Source organism: Sebastes umbrosus, chromosome 21 (genome assembly GCF_015220745.1).
Source record: "Sebastes umbrosus isolate fSebUmb1 chromosome 21, fSebUmb1.pri, whole genome shotgun sequence".
In the NCBI taxonomy this organism is placed as follows: Eukaryota; Metazoa; Chordata; class Actinopteri; order Perciformes; family Sebastidae; genus Sebastes; species Sebastes umbrosus.
Genome location: NC_051289.1, coordinates 24,427,972 through 24,445,156, shown reverse-complemented (window position 1 = coordinate 24,445,156; position 17,185 = coordinate 24,427,972). Strand labels below are relative to the sequence as shown.

Here is a 17,185-nt window from a genome sequence, read left to right as displayed (position 1 = left end):
ACTACTATAATGTAATGTACTAGTAGTATATTACTACTATAATGTACTGTACTAGTAGTATATTACTACTACTGTAATATACTGTACTAGTAGTATATTACTACTACTGTAATATACTGTACTAGAAGTACATTTCTACTATAATGTACTGCACAAGTAGTACATTTCTACTTTAATGTACTGTACTAGTAGTATATTACTACCACTGTAATACACTGTACTAGTAGTATATTACTACTATAATGTAATGTACTAGTAGTATATTACTACTATAATGTACTCTACTAGTAGTATATTACTACTACTGTAATATACTGTAATAGTAGTATATTACTACTGTAATGTACTGTATTAGTAGTATATTACTACTACTGTAATGTACTGTACTAGTAGTATATTACTACTACTGTAATGAGTGCATACTGAGTCTCTGGGCATATGACGAAGCTGCCATGTATGTCTGCTGAGTGCATTCTACTGGATGGGATATTCGAGGCAACAGAAAACAAAGCATGTACACTGATGGGGGTGCTGGTGGTGGTCAGTAAGGCCCAAAGACCAGTTTAATCCAGCCATGATGGTGAGCAACTATTGTAATGACATATCATCACACTGATTTGACCTGATTGTAACTGTAGGACAATCTTGCATCTTCATGTAATGTTGTATTGCCGGTGTCAGCATCACCGTATTTCAGTGGAGAGGGTTATTCTATTCTGTCGCTGCTGTTTTGGGAGCCCCCAGCTTGTAGTGAGAGCGGTGTCTTGTTGGAGGATTCATACTGCTGTAAGCCAGACTGCAGCAGCTCTCTGCAAATGAATAAAGGCCAGTCGATACCTGGAGCTCCTCCATCCCTCTCCACCATCACACACCAGCGGTCAGGGTGTCCTACACTGCCCCCATGAGGTTCCTGCAGCTTCCACGATCCCCATGATGGCACTGTTACATGACACAGTGTTAATTGTCGTGTAAGATGCTGCCGTAAAAAGAGGTCAATACCGCCAGTAAAAAGATATACTTTTAATACGCTGTCCCCCCGGCTGCATCTTATTGTGCATTCTCTACTAGCCCTACGTTCTCTTCCATTATATCCGTCTCTCTCTGTCTCCACGGTGATTTGTCGCCACAGATACGTCCTCCATGGCAACAGCTGTTGGCAAGGCAGCCGAGGGTGACGCCTATGATGAGGTGTGACAGCAAAGTGTATTTTTAGCTTGTCAGCCAGGTAGCCACAAACACTTCAGAGGATGTTTCATGATGGGAAGAAACACAAAGCCTCATTTTGTGAAAAGCTCATGTTAGTATGAAGAGAGGCTGCTGATAGGGGGACTTCTTTAGGATAATGTTACGTTAAATGTAAAAAAGTCTTCACCTATATGAACATATGTAAGCTCAGTAACAATAATTTAAATAGGAAAAACAGTTTCAGCTGTAAGGAACTTAAAATGCACATTTGTTGGTCATCTGTCATAATTCATTACCAACTCAGTGAAGGTACATCCTACCTATTGTTATTTGGGGTGGGATTGGGCTGATTACCCCAAGTGAAGGAGTTCAAGTACCTCGGGGTCTTGTTCGCGAGTGAGGGGACAATGGAACGTGAGATTGGCCAGAGAATCGGAGCAGCGGTGGGTGGTATTGCATTCGCTTTAAAACCACAAAGTTGTGACAAAAAGAGAGCTGAGCCGGAAGGCAAAGCTCTCGATCTACCGGTCAGTCTTCATTCCTACTCTCACCTATGGTCATGAAGGCTGGGTCATGACCCAAAGAACTAGATCGCGGGTACAGGTGGCTGAAATGGGTTTTCTCAGGAGAGTGGCTGCCATCTCCCTTAGAGATAGAGTGAGGGACTCGGAGTAGAGCCGCTACTCCTTCGTGTTGAAAGGAGCCAGCTGAGGTGGTTCGGGCATCTGGTAAGGATGCCCCCCTGGGTGCCTCCCTAGGGAGGTGTTCCAGGCACGACCAGCTGGGAGGAGGCCACGGGGAAGACCCAGGACTAGGTGAGGGATTATATCTCCACACTGGCCTGGGAACGCCTCGGGATCCCCCAGTCAGAGGTTAATGTGGCCCGGGAGGTTGCAGGTCTAGTTACGCACCAAGGACTATTTCTGTGATTGATGATGTCGGTTCAATAGAAAGATAACATTTTATTTGTCTGCTGTTGAAACTATTTAGGAATAGTTAGGAATCTGATTTGAAAGCTCTGTCCAGCTGTCAGATGATGGGACGATGACTCAGAGGTTATTTGGTGGCACAATATCATGCATGCACTGGGGGGTCTACAGAGCTCAGCTACACTCTCACCAATCAGTTTAAGTTTTGTCCTCTTTAACAGTAAAGTTAGTGTTCTGTTCTTCTATTGTATATGTGTATGTATGTGTATGGCATTGAACCCCAACCCGCTTCTTTATGTATCGATTTGCTCCAGTGAAGAACATCAACAGTTTTAGGCCGGATCAAAACCTCGACACAGTTATAAGTCAGTTAACCATATTATCTGATGTCTTTGTCCCTCCTCTGTCCTCCCCCGTCCCCTCCCTGTCTCAGCGGTGGTTGTTCCTGATGGGTCGTTAGAGAAGGCGGGGTTCAGCGACGACCTGGGCAGCGAAGAGGACCTGCTGTATGAAGAGTTTCGCAGTGCCGGACATCGTTTTGGACACCCGGGAGGAGGCGGAGGAGAGCAGCTAGCCATCAACGAGGTAGGCAACATGGAGATGATATAGAAACTAAATGCTGATCCTCCTACTGGTTGTCAGAGTTGTTGTGACAAATGACAGGGAATGAAAGAAATCGGTTAATTCGTCGAAGTCTTATGAACCTCCGTAGGCATGTCCAAATGACGGCTTGACCACTGTTGTAAATATCTCATATCAACCTGCTCCTCAGTAAAGGACTAGAAATGGCTCCCATTGCCTTTTGACTAAGAGGGGTGGCAAAAAACAAGCTCTGAGGTTGCTGGGTTATTTGGTTGTCATGGATACCTGCTCTGGATTCTGCTGATGCACAAGCTCAGCAAGATGTGATTTACTGAGTTGATACAACAGTCTTACGGCAGCACACAGTGTGACACTTACACCTCTGCATATGTTCATATTGTGGGAGCAAGGATGTTATTTCCACTGGGGGGGGGGGCAGGTTGAGATTCTTGCGCAGAACCGAAGACAAAAAAACGAGAGACGTGATTTATGGAACATGCTCCTTCGAACTGAAGTCGGCATTTATCAGGCTGCACTATCATGAAAACCCTTGAGTTTACAACTTTAATTCCAGGGCGGAAAATCACGTCAATTTAAATAAGGAATTGGACCTGTCCCCATTTACATGTCCTCATGTTAGGATTTATCTTACTGCAATGACTCATGACGGTCGGCCTGATATTTTCATTGGAGTGTTTCACAGACGTCTATTCGCTGTAGGTGCTTTGTTTTGTTGTTGTTGTCCAGATGATAGTTGTGTTTATGACTGTATAGTTCTGTTTTAAAGTTGGGATGGGGCCTTGTGAAGGTTTTACTGAGGCATATCTGGAATGCCTCACAATACTTGTTAGTAAGGGATAGGGATGCACCGATACCGATACCAGTATCGGGTATCGGGTCCGATACTGTGCTCATGTACTTGTACTCGCAAAACGGCTCTAATACAACGACACCTATACCACTTAACGGCAGTGTGACGTTAACCTCTCGTCAGCATCTATCGGGTTGGGAAGCACCTTCGCCCCGGAAAGGCTCGGGGCGAAGGTGGCTCGCGGCCGCAGCTTTACAGCGCTCCCCGCCCGGACCTCGCCGCAACGTGGACAAAGTGCTCGCTGCGCCCTCTCTCCCCGCCGGGGAGGGACAGGGCCCCCTGCTCCCGGTGCGACTATTGACCGGGGCGGACTGTCCTTAGTGCGCCCCAACCGCGTCGTGCCCCCAGTGCGGGGCTCGGCCCACGTAAAAGGCTCCCCACCCGACCCGTCTTGAAACACGGACCAAGGACTCTAACGCACGAGCGAGTCAGAGGGTGCATGCAAAACCCCGTGGCGCAATGAAAGTGAGGGCTGGCGTGTGCTGGCTGAGGGGAGATCCCGGCCCCACGGGGTCCGGCGCACCACCGGCCCGTCTCGCTCGCACCGTTGGGGAAGTGGAGCGTGAGCACCGGAAAGATGGTGACGAAAGGTTAACGTCGCGCTGCTGTAAAGTGGTATCGGTGCTGTTGTATCGGAGCCGTTTTGCGAGTACGAGTACATGAGCACAGTATCTGACCCGATACCCGATACTGATGGTGCAACCCTACATTAAATCAATCCAATACATGTACATTGACAGAAGTTAAAGTTACACAGTCTTGCTCAGCCATGTGCAATTGCTGTGCTCATGCTGTGCTCAGGTAGGTCCAGTTACTTTACCCAGTCCTTTGTTAACCGGTGATTCCATTGGTTGAAGGGTGGAGGAGACAGGCTGGGAGAGTTGGTGTCCTTGTTGTGTTCGAATCCAAATGTGCAGATTGTTCTTGCAGAGTTAGCATCTTGGCGCTAACTTGCTTTGTTCCTGTCGCTTGTGAAGTTAGCTGGCGGACTTCGTTGTAGTCCCTGGCGCTAAACTTGTTTATTCTGGGGTTAGCGGTGCAAACTGAGCTGAGCAGGAATCTTAAAAAGTCAGGGGTCTTGCGTCCTCTTCATTAGAAGAAGTTCTCGTAGGCTAAAGCTGCTGAACGGGCCGTAGCTGAGGACTACGTGAGCTCCTCTTGCAGCTGCTCTGCTGCAAAAGTGGAGAGGAAGAGCTGCAGAAGGCAGCAGAGGAAGAGGAGCTGCAGAAGGCAGCGGAGGAAGAGCTGCAGAAGACAGCGGAGGAAGAGCTGCAGAAGACAGCGGAGGAAGAGGAGCTGCAGAAGACAGCGGAGGTGGAGAAGAAAAAGAGAGAGAACAAAAGAAAGCTCCCTAGTTTTGTCATATCTTTACATGTAGGTGGGAATGGGTCATGGGACTTACAGTAGCCATGGTTACTGTGAATCCATGGGTGAAGTTAAGGACTCAAGGACCCTGGGAAATGTAGTTCACTGGCCCTCTGCCATTTTGAGTGGTACGGGTCCCAACACAGGTATGAAATCAGTAACTTAGTTCCCGTCCTCTGCTCCGTCTCCCTCTCTCAGCTGCATTTAGTCTCCACTCTGTTGGGTTGATTGATGATAGTGACAGATCGACAGCCAATCATAAAGGACATCCAGGCGACCGGCGGCGCGTCAACCAGTTTTCTTCTTCTTCTGCCTGAGTATCAGAGCGACCAGCGCTCTGCTGCCACCCTGTGGGTCACTGATGTCTGTTATCTGTCAAACTTCCTATCAATCTGTTATTTGCTACATCAACACACAGTCACTGTACAGTATGCAGCAAATAGCACTCAACCTTAAACCGCTGCCTGTGCATGTGTGCACACAAACGCAAACACACACACACACACACACACACACAGTATTTCCCTTGAGATCCGTCCATTATTCTGCATGGCCTCCACCGTACCCCTCCCTCTGTCCCTCTCTCATCCCAACATCCCACCCCCCCACCCAGGGGTTGCTATGGCCCTTCCTCAACTACTCTGGTATCCAGGATACGGTGACACACTCTGCATCCTGATTGGCTGCCAGCTATGCAAGGGGTGGGCGCACAAAAAAAGGAAGGGGAAGGAGCTGAAAAAAAGAAAAAGAGGGCGATCCTTGTAGTTAGATGGTTGGCTGAGGCAGCACAGCTCCAGGCACGGCACCGAGCACCATTTTAGCAAGGAGCATCTTAACGGAGAGAGAAAACGTGGGCTGAGACGGAGGGATAGAAGAGGAAAAAAAACAAACCAGAGGAAGAACAAATGGCCGGTTGGTTTGAAACGACTGAGCATATGTAGGCTGGAGAGAGAGAGAAGAACGGGGCTGGAGAGCAAAAGGACGGAGGGATAGAAAAGGAGAGGAGGCATGAGCACGAACCGGAAAGATGCAGCATCCCGTCCTTCGTGTTTTATCCTGACATCCTGACCGAGAAACAGAGAAGAAGAAGCAAAAAGGAAAAGACTAAACTGGTGGAAGATAGAAAGAGAGGGGAGGCGCCTGTCCCTCAAAGAGGAGAAAGGGAGTAGAGGAGGAAGGTGGGGGGTTGAGGGATGGGGGCTGGGGTGCTCAGCACGTAGGCTAACACACAAAGTAGCTTCACAGCACGCAGATTCACACACACGCTGACACAGATAGGCACCAAGCCTCCACTGACAGGCCGGGGCGACGCTGGGCAATCGGCAAAGTGGCAGGAGAAGCAGAGGAGGCGACCGCCGGAGCTGAGCGGAGGAGGAGGGCAGCGCTAGAGGACAGCGACGGAGACAGTCGAGCAGGAGGAGGAGGAGGACGAGGAGGTGACGCCGTGTGGTGTGGAGGCTCCACGCTGAGGGAGAGACGACGGGGGAGGGGCAGCGGTGCTGAGGAGGAGGAAGAGGAGGAAGCCAGGGGACTGATGGCTCGCGGCAGCGGCTCGGGGAGGTGGAGCAGGCAGAAGTTGGGATTCTTCACGACCATGCTGCGCTGCAACCTCCCCCCGGAGACCCAGAAGGTGGTGGTGTTCCTCATCATGATGCTGCTCATCGTCATCAACGTGGTGCTCATGTTCCTGCTGGCCTTCCAGTAGAAGGCACACGCACGCGCACGCACGCACACGCACGTACACACACACACACACACACACACACACACACACGAGCACATCCATTCCAGATGGAGGAAGATAAACAGACCATAAACTGAGACACAGAGAAGGGACCAGAGATCAGTGGAGGACTGGCTGCTGGGATTGAGGATTGATGGGTGTCCAACGTGGCAGAAGCAGAACTCAGGTACAACCAGGAGGAGAGGGAAGATCATTTGATGTGAGAATGGATGAATTGTGTAGCTTTGTATTAGTCAGAAACATGTAAGCAAGATGAATGTGTTGTATCTGAGCATAGGACCCTATAAGGGGGGGGGGAGGGTTACCTCTAGTAATAACTATTAATGTTGATGCTTTGATTTGTCCAGGTTCTGACATATCTGTCTCTGTGATGTCAGTCTCTCCACACTAAAACAGTGAAGTTGATGGAATTCAGATTGTGGTGCTTGAAAGATAAGGCTTCTGTTATACATTATGTTTTACTAAATTGTCAACAAATTCCAGAGAAAGATCCAAACCGACAATGAGTTAGTCTGCCTCTCAGTGTTGTCTGACTTCTCTAACCTGTCTGTGGCTGTCATCTCCCTTTGGTTCCTACTGGAGACATACCTTTTTAAAAACCTATCCTAACCTATCCTGCTGTAGTCTTTCATAAACGTCACTTAAACAGCAAGAAATAGTGCATTTGTTGCAGACTATTTTCAGCGGCAGATTAATACACATTTGGTGTCAGAATGAGCATATCGGACAACATTAAAGGTCCCATATTATAAAAAAAGTGAGATTTTCATGTTTTTTTTATTATAAAGCAGGCTTAAGTCCTATATAAATACTGTGAAAGTATCGAAACACTCAATCCACAGGGAAATACACACAGCCCATATTCAGACACTCTGCATTTGAAACAAGCTGTCAGGATTTCTGTCCATTTGTGATGTCACAAATATACAATATTTAGACCCTTTACACATATTTAAACGTAAACATTCTAAATGTGTCTCAGTTTATTCCTGGTTGCAGTGTATGTGAATGACATCAGCTGACAGGAAGTACACATGGACCCAAGCTGTTGCCTAGCAACGCAATTCTGTTGCAATTTCGTCGCAATTCCGGTGTAAAACATGTTCTAAAAAACATGTTCTAGTAGAAACACAAAATACAATATAAACCTGAAAATGAGCACAATATGGGACCTTTAAGGTGTTTGTTTGTAATAGTTAACAATGGAGCTCAATGGCCCAGAGGAAGAAGATATATCAGGCTTCGGATACACACACAACGCCTGTTAGTAGATGTATTCATTGTTGGGTAGGATCTACACATGGGATTTGTTGACTCTTCCAGAAACAGTGTTAGTGTTGATAACGAAAAGAAAACACTTCCACATGGAGTATTGATTTGGTATAAAGTAGTTTGAGAAAATCATCTCGTGGTTTGGATGATCCAACCCTTTGAAAGTAACACTAGTATAACAGGTGATGTAACACAACCCTGTTACCGCTCTTCAGCTCTTAGATAACCGGCCGGTTGGGTTCTGAACATACAACTTGGCAGTTTCAACAGAACTGAACAGTCCTGCCAATTTTATCATCAATTTAGTGCTGTATATTATTATATAATATATTTAAAATATCAACCTGTTAATAAGTATGAACATGACTGAATTTACCATGTGAGACATCATAGTCCCCTCTGCTTCTATTACTAACTAGCATTTCTTTGTTTGTGTACTAGCCATTATCTTTTACAGTATCTACAATGTGGATTAATCCTTAATGTCATGGTGGCTTGAAAAAGGAGTTTACTTGTTATACTTGCTGTTATACTATACACTATATACACTAGTCACTGAGAACTCTTGATCTTGATTGACTGCCCCCTTTGTCCTTTATCCACAGTTCAGGTATTTGTTGTTCTAAATGAATTTGCCAAGATTACACTGTAGGCATTGTAGCAGTTCTGACAGTATAAATCAGGGTCTTACATTAGTCAGGTGTTCTCACCTAGAGGGGGCTGCTTTAACATTTGGTAGATAAAACATACATTTAACCCATATACACTAGGGATGCACCGATGCTTTTTTTCAGACCAAGTACAAGTACTTACATTTGGGTACTCGCCGATACCGAGTACAAATACGAGTACTTCTCTGTGCCAAAAGACCCTCGTTAACAGCCAGCTGGAGGGTGTGTGCAACACAAGACAGGCTGAGGAGTCCCGCATACGAGGCGGGGCGCCGCAACTGGCTCTAGGTCGACATGGAAAGGGGAAGGCTCGGGGCGAAGGTGCTTCCCGGGGCCGTGGACAAAGTGTCACGCCCAGGGCGGGGCTCGGCCCACATAAAAGGCGCCAGGGGTCTGCGGCGATCTCGGCAACCCACCCGACCCGTCTTGAAACACGGACCAAAGAGTCTAATGCACGCGCGAGTCAGAGAGTGCAAGCAAAACCCCGTGGCCCAATGAAAGTGAGGGCCGGAGTCCGCCGGCTGAGGTGGGATCCCGGCCTTGCGGGGTCGGGCGCACCAGCGGCCCGTCTCGCCCGCACCGTTGGGGAGGTGGAGCGTGAGCGATAGGACCCGAAAGATGGTGATGAGAGGTTAACGTCACTCTGCCGTGAAGTGGTATTGGTGCCGTTGTATCTGAGGCGTTTTGCGAGTACGAGTACATGAGCACAGTATCGGTGCATCCCTAATATACACCATGAAACTGAGTGACTCGTCTCCCAATCTCTTCTATCTCCCAATGCTCCACATCATCAGTATACCGTAGTAATAGTAGTAGTAGAGATTGCATTAATGGACAACAGCAGTTTTTCTGCTTGCAAGTGAAACAGGAAGTCACATTAAATCTTCAACAACAAGATCAACTGTCCACCTCTCTTAAAAGTGTCGGTGCTCCAGGTCAGCCTCTCTGTCAGACAGAGCGAGTGCTGTCATTCCCTGCCTGTGTTGACAAGTTGTGCAGAAGACGCAGCGTGTTACATGAGGTTACATGAGGAATAAAGAGGTGTACTCGGTAGCCTCGGTGCAAACTTAAATGATTATTTTTAAATGATTTGGGGAAAATCTTAACATGTTGGGGACCTTTTGCTAAAACTGGTAGAGGATAGTGAATATTGAATTAAGATTGGCCTGAAATATGGACCGTTCATGTTACTCTGTGTCTGTAGGAAATAGTTAGCATTCAGCAGATATGCTAATGCTATCTCACCACTGTGTTTCTGGACTCTCCGAGTGTTAACAACTCACTACTTACTGCAGCTTCACCTTCTTCTCCTTTGGTAATCGGCTGCAGGGGGAAACAGCACTGTGCTGCGTAGTGTGGCGCTCTCTTACCCCTACTGCATTATGGTTTCACATTGGGCCTCCTCGTACATTGTCACTTATTTACTGTATTATAAAGTTTTTTGAGAGCATCAGTTGAACTTACAAGATATGAAATGAACCAGCTGTTCCCAGTCTCTTTTGTTTTTTTCCCCAACATCTTTGGTTAGATGCCTTAGAATGAAGCGGGGGGGTCTCCTCCACTAACAGCCAATGGGATTGTTCCATTGGGTTAGGGTAAAATAATCTCTGTGGCAAAACAAACGTTTATGATATTAACATGTTTTGTTCATCAAGATAATCTCCACTAATGAACACCACTTTTGGGATTTTTGAAGTGTGAATGCAATCGGCAGAAGTGAAAAGCTAATGTTAGGCTCTAAAAGGAACTCCACCACCGTCACATGAACACGAGTAAACACAACGAGGCTGTAGAGGAGGACGAGTCTCATTTAGCCACTTGTTAGCAGCCGTCTTTTTCAAAGCCTCATAATTCACGAGTATTTGACGTATTTTATATCGTAGAACAAAACATTAAAATCTCTTCAGCTTGTGTTAACCACAGACCTTATTTCAGACATCCAACTAGAAATCCATTCAAAAAACCCCATTGACTTCCAGACGAGGGTACAGGAAGTGCTAAAGTGGTAACACAATTCTGGGTTTTAGGACTCCTTCCTATAAAGCAGCACTCTACATCCACTTGGGACCCCTCAACATACGTAGTACAAGTCATGTGAGCTGTGAGCAGCTTCAGTTGTCCTGACATGGTGAAATTATCCTACGGTCAGCTAAGTACATGAATATTTGTATTGGTGTGGCATAGAGCATATTAAAGAAAGAGTATTTTATTCTACAGGTATAAAACAGGTTGTTATGTAGGTGTGCCCAGAGAAAGCTTATACCTGACCCATGAGGTCTCAGGGCCAGACCAGACCTGCTTATGTCCTCCTCAGCTGTGATCAGGTGGCACAGTTGCTTTTGTGTGTGTGTGTGTGTGTGTGTGTGTGTTACCATAGTGACCCTTAGTCATGCTCCATGAGCACTGTCATGATGCTTGACCTGTTTACAACAAGCCATATGCAGCCGTTCACTATCACAACATTTAATAAGAGGACTTGTGTGCGGTCATGTAGTCAGAGCAGATTCTGGAGAGGCAAGATGGTGTGGGTGTGTTGCCTAGCAACAGCCGTATCGTCTGTTTTTCCTCATCGCCATGATGGATCAGTGGAGCTAAGAGGCAAGATCGCAGACAGAAAAATAAAAAGGAGCGTGTCTTTAACACCACTGGTGAGGTACAGTCAGAAAGACTTTGTGTTCTGTCCCTGAAAGAGACGACGGGCCTGCTGAGAGGAAGGGGACGCTGGGCTGCATAATGGACGGCCTCTGTAGAGTCTGGGGCCACGGTGACGCAGTGAACCTGGCAGTGTGTATGAGGCGGTGTGAAATATGACCACTGCAGTGTCTTCATCAATAACACCGGGCTCCATCTCCTTCTGCTTTCACTCTGTGTTTGCCTCCCCTTCCTCCGTCTCTCACACTTCCTCTTCTGTAGCTTCGTCTTAGTCTGCTTTCACCTCAGCTTCTCATTGATTTATCATTCTACACTATTAGCCTTACTGTATATCAACGCTGCTGAATTATGGGCCTGCCTTTGACCTCATGACATCAAAACTCTTCACTGAACACACTATGAACCAGTGTTGTAAGTGCATTACTGATATTAGTAACTCTAAGGGCCCTATCTATCTTACACCAGGCGCAAAGCGGCGTACAGCGCAGCACAACTGTCATAGTTAGCTTAGTTGGCTAGCTTCAGACCAACACAGTTGTTATTTTCCCGCCCAGCGCCCACGTTATGTAAGTAGCAGATGTACTTGCACCCATCTGTGCGCCCACGGTGTGTTGGTCTTAAGATGAGGTGTGGTCTTTAGGCAGCAGAAAAGGATTGCTCCATTGACCAACAGTAACCTGGTCTAAAGTGTGGTCCAGTATTTTCCTGCTATTTAAAGGGCTCATTATTCAATGCCCCAAGTGAAGGAGTTCAAGTATCTCGGGGTCTTGTTCGCGAGTGAGGGGACTATGGAACGGGAGATTGGCCGGAGAATCGGAGCAGCGGGGGCGTTATTGCATTCGCTTTACCGCACCATTGTGACGAAAAGAGAGCTGAGCCGGAAGGCAAAGCTCTCGATCTACCGGTCAGTCTTCGTTCCTACTCTCACCTATGGTCATGAAGGCTGGGTCATGACCCAAAGAACTAGATCGCGGGTACAGGTGGCCGAAATGGGTTTTCTCAGGAGGGTGGCTGGCGTCTCCCTTAGAGATAGGGTGAGACGTTCAGTCATCCATGAGGGACTCGGAGTAGAGCTTCTACTCCTTCGCGTTGAAAGGAGCCAGCTGAGGTGGTTCAGGTATCTGGTAAGGATGCCCCCTGGGCGCCTCCCTAAGGAGGAGTTCCAGGCACGACCAGCTGGGAGGAGGCCATGGAGAAGACCCAGCACTAGGTCTTAGACACTGGCCTGGGAATGCCTCGGGATCCCCCAGTCAGAGCTGGTTGATGTGGCCCGGGAAAGGGAAGTTTGGGGTCCCCTGTTGGAGCTGTTGCCCCCAGCAACCCGACCCCGGATAAGAGATTGAAGATGAGTGAGTGAGTAAACCTAAGTGAGTGATTATTCAGATAGTAAGATGAGTCTACAGGCAGGTTCACAATACGTGTACACTCTGCTGGTTACACACAGCAGTGTCTCCTGCAACGTGGGCGCTGGGCATGAAAAAGACAACTGCATCGGTCTGCGCTGTGCGCTGCTTTGCGTCGGGTGTAAGACAGCGACCTATGATTTGCTAACATTGCTGCAGATTTGAAAAATGACAACAATGTCCTTAAAAACCATACTCAAAAATCAAATGACCAACAGAGTGGTGACATGTGTCAAGAACTATTGAATGGATTGTCCTGAGGTTGGAATTGTAGTAACGTTGGTGATCCTCTGACTTTTAATAGTTTGTCCAATACCCAGAGTATTTATGACCAAATACCTAGAAAGCATTCCCATCAGCCTCAGCTGTACTTAGGGTTTAGTGCTAATCAGTGAATGTTAACATCCAAACTCAATGAGCTAAGCTGGTGAACATGGTAAACAACAGTATGCTGGCCTTCTGACTTTAGCATTATTCAGCTTATTGTCCCTGATTGACAGTCATTCCAATGTAATGCCGTCATTCAGCCAACTCCTAAAGGTCAGATGTCAGAGCAGCACAATGAACCCTTCCACCTGTGAAGAATGTGTGACACTGAACTTGAGTAATGTTACATCAGTAAACGGCCATCCTTTGGTTGTTGACCCCTTGAGTGTCCCTGTTGCAACCTTAACCCTTCCATGGTGCTTCCTCTGCAGCTGATCAGCGATGGCAGCGTGGTGTATGCCGAGGCCCTGTGGGACCATGTCACCATGGACGACCAGGAGCTGGGCTTCAAGGCCGGCGATGTCATCGAAGTAGTGGACGCCACGAACAAGGAGTGGTGGTGGGGTCGCATCATGGACAGTGAGGGCTGGTTCCCTGCCAGCTTCGTACGGGTGAGACATATAAACCAATAAATACAGAGGCTTTGTCACGCGGCACCCTTTAGTGCCAGTATGAAACACACCGGGCGTTCCATTAACTATGATGTAAACCCATCCGCGGCAACAGTAAACACTCATAGTAAACACTAAAGTGCGTGGGAAGTGAGGTGACGTAGTTTAAAGAGCGAAAGACAGAGGGTGCCAAGGGGCGTGCATGACGCCAACGCCAAGATTTGTTACGCCAACGCCAAGGGGCATGACGCCAACGCCAAGGGGCGTGACAAAGGGGCGTGACAAAGCGGCGGTATGTGACGAGTTGGGATGAGAAGGTGTTGGACAAACTGTCCAGGCTCTTTTTATTAGCGGATCGTCATTAAGACAAGGCTCATAATAAGCATGCTATGTTATTGCACATGGGTCTACAAGTAAGAATAAAACTTACTAAAAACTCAAATTTAGGCGGATCAAAATGTCTGCGTGCTTGTTCCTCTCATTGCACAGCTGTAAACCAGAAGCGATAACTGGAACTGCAGTTCACATTCATGTGATTTATTTTGTGAAGACAGAACTGAAAGTAGATGGGATACAGAGGCATTTATTGGGTAAGATCTAAATTCTTCCTTGGGGGGTTTAATAGTTCCTTGTGTCCTCCTCAGTTACGTGTGAACCAGGATGAGCCCATGGAGGAGTACCTGGCCCACCTGGAGGAGGCTCAAGCTGGAGAGGAGAACCAGGCAGCTCTGGGCCTGTTGCTGGGACCCGGTTTACCCTGCAAGGAACAGATGAGGACCAACGTCATCAATGAGATCATGAGCACAGAGAGAGACTACATCAAGCACCTGAAAGACATCTGTGAGGTCTGGATCAGATCATGTGAATACATGATGTAAATGTCTTGTTTATACACACTAGCTCCAATAAAGCTAACCCTCTATCATGACCGTGGGGAACTTCTCTTTTCTGATGTCTGTCAGGTCTCAAACTTAGTTCTAGTCAATAGTGTAAAAAAAAGTGCTACATTAACAGTTAGCTCACTGGTGAAACTAACCATACAGTTTAGTTTTAGTAGTCTATCTGATGTTAGGAGCAGATGGAGGACATAATACAATAAAATAATACAATAAAATCCAGGACTTATTCCCCCTGTGGTTCTTCGTGTTAATAATACAAAGATGCAGGAGGTGACCAGATACACTTGGTAGTGTAAGTAATATAAATCTATACAACGGCCAAGTTTCCCATATGCTAAACTTTTAGTTACTTATTATTTGAATATGCAACTTGTTCCAATTCCTGACACACCAGAACCTAAAGGACTAGAGAGCTACGTTGGTATTAAAGTCAGCTGTACTCTGGTAGACCCTATGAAGGTGGTCTTAGAGAGTTTTTGTTGTGCGATTCTGTTGACTATCTGCTGCAGGACAATACTAGTCGGGCTTATCTTGCTTAGCCTGGGTTCTGACTATCAGCAAATTAAAGGTCCCATATTATAAAAAAGTGAGATTTTCACGTTTTTTTTACTATAAAGCAGGCTTAAGTCCTATATAAATACTGTGAAAGTATCGAAACGCTCAATCCACAGGGAAATACACACAGTCCGTATTCAGAAACTGCATTTGAAACAAACTGTCAGGATTTTTGTCCATTTGTGATGTCACAAATATACAATATTTAGACCCTTTACACAATTTTAAACATAAACATTCTAAATGTGTCCCAGTTTATTTCTGGTTTCAGTGTATGTGAATGTCATCAGCTGACAGGAAGTACACATGGACCCAAGCTGTTGCCCAGCAACGCAATTCTGTTGCAATATCGTCGCAATTCCGTCGAAATGTGCTAAAACAGAGCGTTTAAGACAGAGGGTAAATACAGGCATATTCAGGCCGACAGTATGAGGAAAATAAAGGGTATTTTTGAACATTACAGCATGTAAACATGTTCTAGTAGAAACACAAAATACAAGTATGATCGTGAAAATGAGCCAATATGGGACCTTTAAAGTGTATGAGGTTTTGAATGCAACTTCCTCGTTGTCATAATAAGCTCTGATGATGCATTCTGATGCAATTTCAAAGATAATAGGCTTGCCCGAATATTATTGTTGGGACACCTCATTGTGGGCTCACATAAAAATTTAAAGATTCCCTCATGTTAAACAGCATATTTACTTGGAAAACTACTTGATGTAACACTTTATCATAACCATAATTAATAAATGGTAATTTAATAGATAATTAAACTTATTTAATAGTTATTTTACTGTTAACAAAAAATGACATGATAATTAATAATGTTTACTAATTATTAGTAATGTTATAATTTCTGTTATTTTATCAGTAGTTTGTGTAATATGAAATAATTAGTTTATATGGTGTATCATAGCTGATAAGGGACGTTAACAATTACATTCTAATTACATCAGTAAACTATTTATTCATACAGGTTTTTTTTTGCGTTTGAAACAAGCCGTAAGGATTTCTGTCCATTTGTGATGTCACAAATATACAATATATAGACTATTGCACGGTTTTAAACGTAAACATTCTAAATGTGTCCCAGTTTATTTCCTGTTGCAGTGTATGTGAATAACATCAGCTGACAGGAAGTAAACATGGACCCAAACTGTTGCTTAGCAACGCTATTCCGTTGCAATTCCGTTGAAATGCACTAAAACGGAGCGTTTCAGACAGAGCATGAATACAGGTATATACAGGCAGACAGTCCACCTATGAACCTGAAAATGAGCATGATATGGGACCTTTAAGAAATTGTTTGTAAAACATTTATAAACATTACATAGATAGATGGACCAGAAATAAATTATTAACCACTGATAAAGTATTAACAATCTATCTAAATAATGTTTATAGATGCTTTACATTGTATTTATTAACCATTTAACAAGGTATTATAATCATCAGTTACAACTTTATAATAGACATCCAAATAATGCTTACAGACGGTTTAAGTGTTACCATATCTGATCCAACAAATACTTAATATAGTATATATGTTATACAGTATATATGTATATATGCTATATTTGTGTGCAACAATAAACTGTTAAAATAGCATGTATTATAGCATTACTAATAATCTGTAAAGATTATTAATTATCATGTCACTGTTGGAATAGTATAATAACTATTAACCAAAATTTGATTAACTATCAATTTAACATTTATTGATACAGAAAACACCTCATAGTATGGACAAACTAGCAGTGGAGCAAGCAGCTAATGCCCTCCCACAACATTAAATGTGTTACTGTATATGTATTGTATGGAATGTGAATATGAATATGTATTTATTCATATGTTGCTGCTTATTGTGCAGCATGTTGTGATCCTTGTTCTGGTTCCCCTCAGGGTTACATCAAACAGTGCCGCAAGCGGACCGACATGTTCACCGAAGAGCAGCTTCGGACCATATTTGGCAACATTGAAGACATTTACCGATTCCAGAGGAAGTTCCTGAAAGGCCTGGAGAAGAAATTCAACAAGGAGCAACCGCACCTCAGCGAGATCGGCTGCTGCTTCCTGGAGCACGTAAGCTGAGTCATGACAGTCAATCAGGACCGCTTGAATTCAGAGAAGTTGCAGAAAGCAAATGAATGTCAGCAGTAGTGTTTCAAAATGATGC

General features: G+C 45.3%; 1 protein-coding gene across 4 annotated transcripts in view; it reads left to right on the top strand.

Moving 5' to 3' along the window:
* arhgef4 (Rho guanine nucleotide exchange factor (GEF) 4) overlaps positions 1–17,185 on the top strand; it is a 103,416-nt gene that overhangs the window by 76,090 nt on the left and 10,141 nt on the right. For 3 of the 4 annotated variants that reach the window (XM_037756459.1, XM_037756458.1, XM_037756460.1), the window contains 4 exons: positions 2,548–2,699; positions 13,373–13,552; positions 14,197–14,397; positions 16,912–17,091. In XM_037756459.1, the coding sequence (XP_037612387.1) occupies positions 2,548–2,699; positions 13,373–13,552; positions 14,197–14,397; positions 16,912–17,091 (713 nt within the window). Of the gene's footprint in view, positions 1–2,547; positions 2,700–5,659; positions 6,843–13,372; positions 13,553–14,196; positions 14,398–16,911; positions 17,092–17,185 lie in introns of those variants that run through there. The other variant, XM_037756461.1, reaches the window with a different exon arrangement.